The 7,910-nt window shown below is 41.4% G+C and overlaps 1 protein-coding gene across 2 annotated transcripts; it reads left to right on the top strand.

Moving 5' to 3' along the window:
- Positions 1-2,297: 2,297 nt before the first annotated feature.
- Positions 2,298-6,566, top strand: LOC115898729. Of its 2 annotated transcripts, none has more exons than XM_030934518.1 (3): positions 2,298-3,022; positions 4,855-4,901; positions 6,354-6,566. In XM_030934518.1, the coding sequence occupies exons 1-3, from the start codon at positions 2,513-2,515 to the stop codon at positions 6,550-6,552; spliced, it is 756 nt and encodes a 251-aa protein (XP_030790378.1). In that variant the 5' UTR covers positions 2,298-2,512; the 3' UTR covers positions 6,553-6,566. The 2 variants fall into 2 exon arrangements, 1 of the variants encoding a protein (XP_030790378.1); XR_004058419.1 differs by lacking the exon at positions 2,298-3,022 and adding an exon at positions 4,290-4,387.
- The last annotated feature ends 1,344 nt before the right edge of the window (positions 6,567-7,910 follow it).

The raw sequence follows: 7,910 nt of genomic DNA on the forward strand, positions 1-7,910 counted from the left end.
TGCAATATGACTCTTAAATCTGTCCTTGGGCTCACATAACATGTTTCTTACCATATAAGAATGGAGAAGGCTTTTTTATTGGCTTCCACAACATTCCTGGATGGTTGGTTTGACACAGCTACTTGTTGCTATCCTGTTACCGAGGTGAAGACAGGAGAGGCATCTTGAGTTCACCAAGGTCTTATATCTTGTATGGTGATAGGTCTGGCACTGACAAATGTTCTATATCTTTCCTTGAGCAGATGTAATAAGACATTACAGACATCTGAGTAAATAAAAATAGGGCTATGGTTTTTCTTCCTACCGCAGACTCTACCAGATGACTCATTCCTACTACATAGGAATAACAGTGAATGTCAACCATAACACAGATGCGTATTTATTTCTCTCCTTACTGACTCATTTTTGAGAGCTTTTTAGCTAGCTGCACTATTTAGTTGATCACAAAGTTTTATCTTCTGTAGGGAAGTTTTGGTGGAAAGAAAACTGATACTTGCTGAATGATTGCTCTGTGTCAAACATAGGGCTAGTTGTTTTTAAGGAGGTCTAATCAACTCTGAGGTAATAAACACTATTGGATTTTGGAGAATGAGAAAACTTGATTGTGGAAAAGAGAACCAGTTTCTAGACCACCACTCAGCTAATATGTGACAGAAGCAATATCCCTTATCCCCATCCATTGATTTTATTTCTTTTTGCTTCAGATTTAAAGAGCGTGTGACAAATAGTCTAGCCTTTCTCTGTCTTAGCCCTATTGCAGTCACTGTTAACCAACTATCTGCTTGAAACCAAAATGACTCAGCCTAACCACAGAAGCAAATCAAACACTGATGGCCCATAATCTCCAGACAAGGCTTTAACCAAACCTTTGTCTATCCATCTATCCATTTGTTCATTCATTCAGCAGATATTTGTTGAGCATTGACTCTTTGCTAGACATCGTGTGAGGGGTTGCTGTTGATCCTAGAGTAGAACTATTTATCTCCCACAAATGAGGCATGGCCCTGCTAGGGACCTGTGTTACTAGCAAGCAGCTTTGAGGTTAGTATAGGAAGTGAGGATAGAGTCTCAGAAGGAAGAAAATAAATATTTAGAGAGTATGGATTGTATCCTATTCATGGGATCCTGGGAAGTTCATTAACTGCCAGGAGGATTCCTAGTTCTCAGCTCTAGGCAGCAGCATCTTGGAAGGCTTCTCTGAAGGGTCTAAGCCTCAGATGTTCCCCTTTCAGCTTCTGCCCTCCATTCCTTGCACTCCTGGGTCTTAGATGGTCATGCTTGTCTCTGTATCCAAAACCTACTTTTTGGCACATGTTTATTTCCTCCCAGCTTTAAGAACAGCTTGTTCACTTGGGAAGGTCAGACTTCAGACTGGAACTCTTTGCCATTTCAGAGGGGCTGTGAGGATGTATACCTGGGGGAATGAAGGAGTTGGGTCTCACTCCCCAGGATAAGGCAAACAAAAACAAGTACAGACACGTATCACTATGACTTAGGTATGGATTAAAGATTAACTGCGCCTTGCACAGAGGTGGCTCTCAATACATATTTTCTGCATCCCATCTTGAGCATCATTTTTTGGCTCTATTGTATTCTACACTTCCTTCCCAGTTCAGCGTTTCCTAATTCACTGACAGGCAGTTAAAAAATTGCCCCACATTTGGTATTACAAAAGTTTATGCACCATGTTTCTTTCTTTTCTTTTCTTTTCTTTTCTTTCTTTTCTGAGACGGAGTCTTGCTCTGTTGCCCAGGCTGGAGTACAGGGGCACGATCTCAGCTCAGTGCAAGCTCTGCCTCCTGGGTTCACACCATTCTCCTGCCTCAACCTCCTGAGTAGCTGGGACTACAGGCGCCCACCACCACGCCCGGCTAATTTTTTGTATTTTTAGTAGAGACGGGGTTTCACTGTGTTAACCAGGATGGTCTTGATCTCCTGACCTCGTGATCCGCCTGCTTCGGCCTCCCAAAGTGCTGGGATTACAGGCGTGAGCCACCGTGCCCAGCCTGCACCACATTTCTTTTTTTTGTTTGTTTTTTTTTTTTGTTTGTTTGTTTGTTTTGTTTTTTTGAGATGGAGCCTCGCTCTGTCGCCCAGGCTGGAGTGCAGTGGCCGGATCTCAGCTCACTGCAAGCTCTGCCTTCCGGGTTTACGCCATTCTCCTGCCTCAGCCTCCCGAGTAGCTGGGACTACAGGCACCCGCCACCACGCCCGGCTAGTTTTTTGTATTTTTTTTTTTAGTAGAGACGGGGTTTCACTGTGTTAGCCAGGATGGTCTCGATCTCCCGACCTCGTGATCCACCCATCTCGGCCTCCCAAAGTGCTGGGATTACAGGCTTGAGCCACCGCGCCCAGCCTGTTTTTATTTCATAATCATAAACTTAACTGCAATACAGCTAGACATGGAAGGAATAAGGAAAATATGGAACCCAAAAAACTGCAGTGGGAGTACCAAGATTATAGGATACTTGTGAGCAAATGAGGTGGAGTGCTCTCCTGAGCTACAGAAGGAATGATCTGGTGGTTAAAACACAAGTCACATCTATTAGAGTTATCTACAGTCAGCAATAGTTATCTTCTTGTCGATCTTGCCATTCCTGCTCCCAAAGTGCCCCATGGCTTCCACGATATTCATGCCTTCTTTCACCTTGGCAAAGATCACATGCTTGCCATCCAACCACTCAATCTTGGTAGTGCAGATGAAAAACTAGGAACTATTTGCGTTGGGTCCAGCATTTTCCATGAACAAGATGCCAGGACCTGTATGCTTCAGGATGAAGTTCTCGTCATCAGATTTCTCCCCATAGATGGACTTGCCATCAGTGCTATTATGGCATGCGAAGTCACCACCCTGACGCATAAAGTCTGGGATAATTCTGTGAAAGCAGGAACCCTTATAATCAAATTATTTCTCTCCAGTGCTCAGAGCATGAAAATTTTCTGCTGTCTTTGGAACTTTGTCTACAAACAGAAGAAGATGCAGCCCAAGGGCTCACCATGGGTGGCGATGTTGAAGAACATGGTGGGTTTGACTGTGGCTGGTGGCAGAGGTCTCTGTGTGTTAGCGGCATCTACAAAGCAGCCCAATCTAAGTATTTCATTATAACAGCATATACAGACTAGGACACCTTCCTTGACCAAACTTTAATTGGGCTCATCTGAGCATTCTGCTTAACCAGGACCTGCCATTAGGCAAGAATCCTGCTAAGTTATTTTAGGGAGAATCTCCCCACCTTTTATATCTAGTCACCTTTGATATGAGATCAAGTTTCTTATTCCCCACCCTTGATGTCTAAGTCCTTAGCTTCCCTTTACCAAGAATCCTATTAGACAATTTTAGCAAGAATCCCTCTACCCTTGATATCTCCTTTTGTTAATTCTCTATCCACTGACCTTTTCATTCTTCTCATTGGCAATACATCTATAGCTATTTTTGCTGAATTTGGAGTTGAATGCAATCTCTCTTCCCTCTTGTAATAGTCTTGAATAAAGTCTTCCTTACCATTTCAATAAGTGTCAGAATAATTTCTCTGTTATCCACAGCTTTATTAAGGTATAAGTGACAAATATTGTGTATATCCAAAGTATATACTGTGATGATTTGATATATGTATACAGTGTGAAATATTTACCAGAATCAAGTTAATTACAACCTCATCACCTCACATAGTTGCCATTTTGTGTGTGTATGTGTGGTAAAGGCACTTAAGATCTACTCTCTTAGCAAATTTCAAGTATACAATAATTATTATTGACTATAATCACTATGACTACCAACAGAAGGACATACTGCTTGCCCTGGCTGTCTCTTTCCCCATCCTCCAAGCTCTTGGAATAACATTGCTGTCAAAAAGTTGTGGGCAAAATGCAGATGTTTATATGTACACAGCTTTATTTGAGATTAAATTTAGGAGTTAAAATTTTAGAATGTAAGACATGATGTATTTTAACCATAAGAAGTAAGATCTTGAAATAAGAGGAAGGACACAAAAGATACCATTTCTACATCATTATCATTTGAAATATTACTATTCTTGGCATTCTCATGCCAAAGTATCCCCAACCCTAGCCAATGGTATATTTGCTATCCTGGGTTTTCTGACATTATTTGTAGAGTACTGGGCTGGCAGTCAAAGCTCCCCCCATGGTGGATCAAGACCACATTTTCAGTCCTGTTTTCCAAGAACTCTGTGCTCTTGGCGAACGGCACCATTTTCTGCTCCCTCAAAAGACTCCTTCATTTTCCACAATCCTTTAACATGCTAGGGTTGAATTTTCACAGGACTTGGCCTTGGCACACACATGATGTCACCACATCCTCAGATCAAACCCATGAAAGAGCATTGATACCTACTTTTAGAGGAGAAGGAAACAAGTCTTGGGGAGGGTAAGACACGCCAGCCTTGTCTTTGGTAAAGAAACAGATTGCTGGAGATTAGAGAAGGGTGGAGGAATAAAGTTGTTTTGGTATTAAATGACAAAATGAATATAAATCTTGAATACATATTCAAGTTACATAAATGGTGTTTATTATTATGAAGTCTCATTAGCAGCATTGGCATAAATTTGCCCCTCCAGCTCTATTTCCAGATTCCTTTCCCCTACCCCTATCTATTTTGTGGAGGGAAGATGTGAGGAGGGAAAAGAGGAGAGGGTGGGTATGTGGTGCCTACCCTGGGGAGGAGAGTTCTGTACTTGGGTGGTAGCTACAAAGTTGGATGTAGTTAAAAAGTGAGCCACTTTTCCCCACGCAGATTCCCTTGCTTGGCACGTAGTAGGCACATAACACATGTTTATTTCCAATTGACAGTTGTCTTTATTGATTGTGATTACATTTTTTTCCTTCTGTTGCAGAAGACCTTACTGCTGATAGCACCATCTTCAAATTTATGGAAGCTTATGTGAGTTGGATAGGAACATTTCCTACATATAATGTTGACTCTTCCATTTGTTTCCCATTTAGTATTTCTCAATTGATATTAGTTTATGTTTTTGTTGATTAGGAAAACAATTTTATTCTCTGCAGAATATACTGAAAATGTTTTTACTTCCTCTTTGAAACCACTTTTTATTTCTTCAGCCACTCTGATTTCTTGTCTCTTGGTTCTTTTTGAGCAGATTTTTAGTCCCCTTTTGATGGTCTCATATAGCAAGTGTGTTCATTTTGCTCATTCAATTTTACCGTAAACTATGCTAGGGCCTTCACAGAAGCTGATTGAGTAATACATGAAGAAGCATAGACATGCAGTATATGCTGTGGGCAGAATAAAACAAGGAGGCATAGAATGGCAACTTCCTACATTGCTTCCACTAGTATCTGTAGTGGTATATATCTGCCTTTTGAAGGGAGCAATTTGTTTGAAAGTCTCTTATGAGTTATCTGCTGTTGCATAACAACTTACCCCTGAACTTAGCTGCTTAAAATAATAATTTTTTTATTACCTCATATATTTCTGAGTGTCAGGAATCTAGGAGTGGTTAAGTTGGGTGTTTTGGGCTTCAGGTCTCTCATGAGGTTGCAATTAAGAGGTCAGCTGAGGCCGAGTGTGGCGGCTCACACCTGTAATCCCGGCACTTTGGGAGGCTGAGGTGGGTGGATCATGAGGTCAGGAGTTCAAGACCAGCCTGGCCAAGATGGTGAAACCCCATCTCTACTAAAACTACAAAAATTAGCCAGGCATGGTGGCAGGCACCTATAATCCCAGCTACTCAGGAGGCTGAGGGAGAAGAATCGCTTGAACCTGGGTGGCAGAAGTTGCAGTGAGCCAAGATTGCACCACTGCACTCCAGCCTGGGCTCAAAAAAAAAAAAAAAAAAAAAAAAAAAAAAAGAGGTAGGCCAAAACTGAAGTCATTTGAAGGTTTGGAGTTAAAGGATCCACTTCCAAGATAGCGCACAGAGCTGTTTGCAAGATGCTTCAGTTCCTCACCATGTAGGTCTCTTTACAGGGTTGCTTGAGTGTACTCATGATATGGCTGCTGGCTTCCTCCAGAAGGAGTGATCTGAGAGAGAGATAAAGGAGAAAGCTGTGATGTCTTTTATGATCTAGTCACACACTGTTGTTTTTGCCAAATTCTATTAGTTGGAAGCATGTCACTAAGTCCGAACCACACTTAAGGGGAAGGAGATTAGCGTACACTTTTAGAGGGAATAATATCAAATAATTTTGTACATCTTTTTTAAATCACCACAGTCCCCTTAATTTTACCTACCTGTTACCTATTCATTCAACAAATATTTTCTGAACATGCCTACTTAGTGCTGGGTCCTATGCTAAATCCAAAGGATCCAGTGGTGAGGAAATAACAGTAACATCGACTAAACGCTGACAAGGTTTCTCTTGATGTCTACAGAGCAGAGTGGGAGGTGAAGAGGTGGTCAGACAACAATTTGATAATGAAACAAACACATGTGAAGAGAAGATGCTTAGATGATGGTGGCCCTGAATTGCAAAAGGCTGTCTGGGAGCTCGGCTGCCCACCCAGCATTCAGTGTCTACTACCTCCTGTCTGTTATGCTTGTGTCTGGTTTTTAATTTTTTTTAATTCTTAGTTTTTGTGGATACATAGTAGGTGTATATATTTATGTGTTACATGAGATGTTTTGATACAGGCATGCAATATGTAATAATCACATCATGGAGAATGGGGTACCCATCACATCAAGCATTTATCCTTTGTGTTACAAATGATCCAGTTCGACTCTTAGTTATTATTAAAATGTACAATTAAATTATTTTTGGCTATAGTCACCCTGTTGTGCTAGCAAATACTAGGTCTTATTCATTCTTTTTAACTATTTTATCATACCTCTTAACCATTCCCACTTCCTCCCCACCACACACTATCTTTCCCAGCCTCTGGTAACCATCCTTCTACTCTATCTCCATGAGCTTAATTGTTTTAATTTTTAGCTCCCACAAGTAATGAGAACATGCAATATTTGTTTTTCTGTGCCTGGCTAATTTAACATAATCACCTCCAGGTCCATCCATGTTGTTGCAAAAGACAGGATCCCATTCTTTTTTGTGTGTAAGTACCACATTTTCTTTATCCACTCATCTGTTGGTGGACCCTTAGGTTGCTTCCAAATCTTAGCTATTATAAATAGTACTGCAATAAACATGGGAGTGCAAATATATGTTCAATATACTGATTTTCTTTCTTTTGATTATGTGCCCAGAAGTGGGATTGCTAGATCGCAAAGTAGCTCTATTTTTACTTTTGTGAGGGAATCTCCAAACTATTCTCCATAGTGGTTGTACTAATTTACATTCCCACCGACAGTGTACAAGGGTTCCCTTTTCTCCACATCCTTGCCAGCATTTGTTATTGCCTGTCTTTTGGTTAAAAATCAGTTTAACTGGGGTATAACTGGGGTAAGATGGTATCTCATTGCAGGTTTTTTTTTTGTTGTTGTTGTTTTGTTTATTATTTATTTATTTATTTTTTGAGATGAAGCCTCACTCTGTTGCCCAAGCTGGAGTACAGTGGAGTGATCTCGGCTCACTGCAACCTCCACCTCCCGGGTTGAAATGATTCTCCTACCTCAGACTCCCAAGTAGCTGGGACTACAGGCACTTGCCACCATGCCCAGCTAATGTTTGTAGTTTTAGTAGAGACAGGGTTTCACTATGTTGGCCAGCTTGGTCTTGAACTCCTGACCTCGTGATCCACCCACCTCGGCCTCCCACCAAAGTACTGGGATTACAGGCAAGAGCCACCGCGCCTGGCCGTTTTTGTTTTGTTTTGTTTTGTTTTGTTTTTACAGAGTCTTGCTCTGTCACCCAGGCTGGAGTGCAGTGGTGTGATCTTGGCTCACTACAACCTCCCCCTGCCAGGTTCAAGCAATTCTTGTGCCTCACCCATGCAGCTGGGATTACAGGTGCACACCATCACACTAGCGAATTT

The sequence above is a fragment of the Rhinopithecus roxellana genome, chromosome 7 (assembly GCF_007565055.1).
Source record: "Rhinopithecus roxellana isolate Shanxi Qingling chromosome 7, ASM756505v1, whole genome shotgun sequence".
In the NCBI taxonomy this organism is placed as follows: Eukaryota; Metazoa; Chordata; class Mammalia; order Primates; family Cercopithecidae; genus Rhinopithecus; species Rhinopithecus roxellana.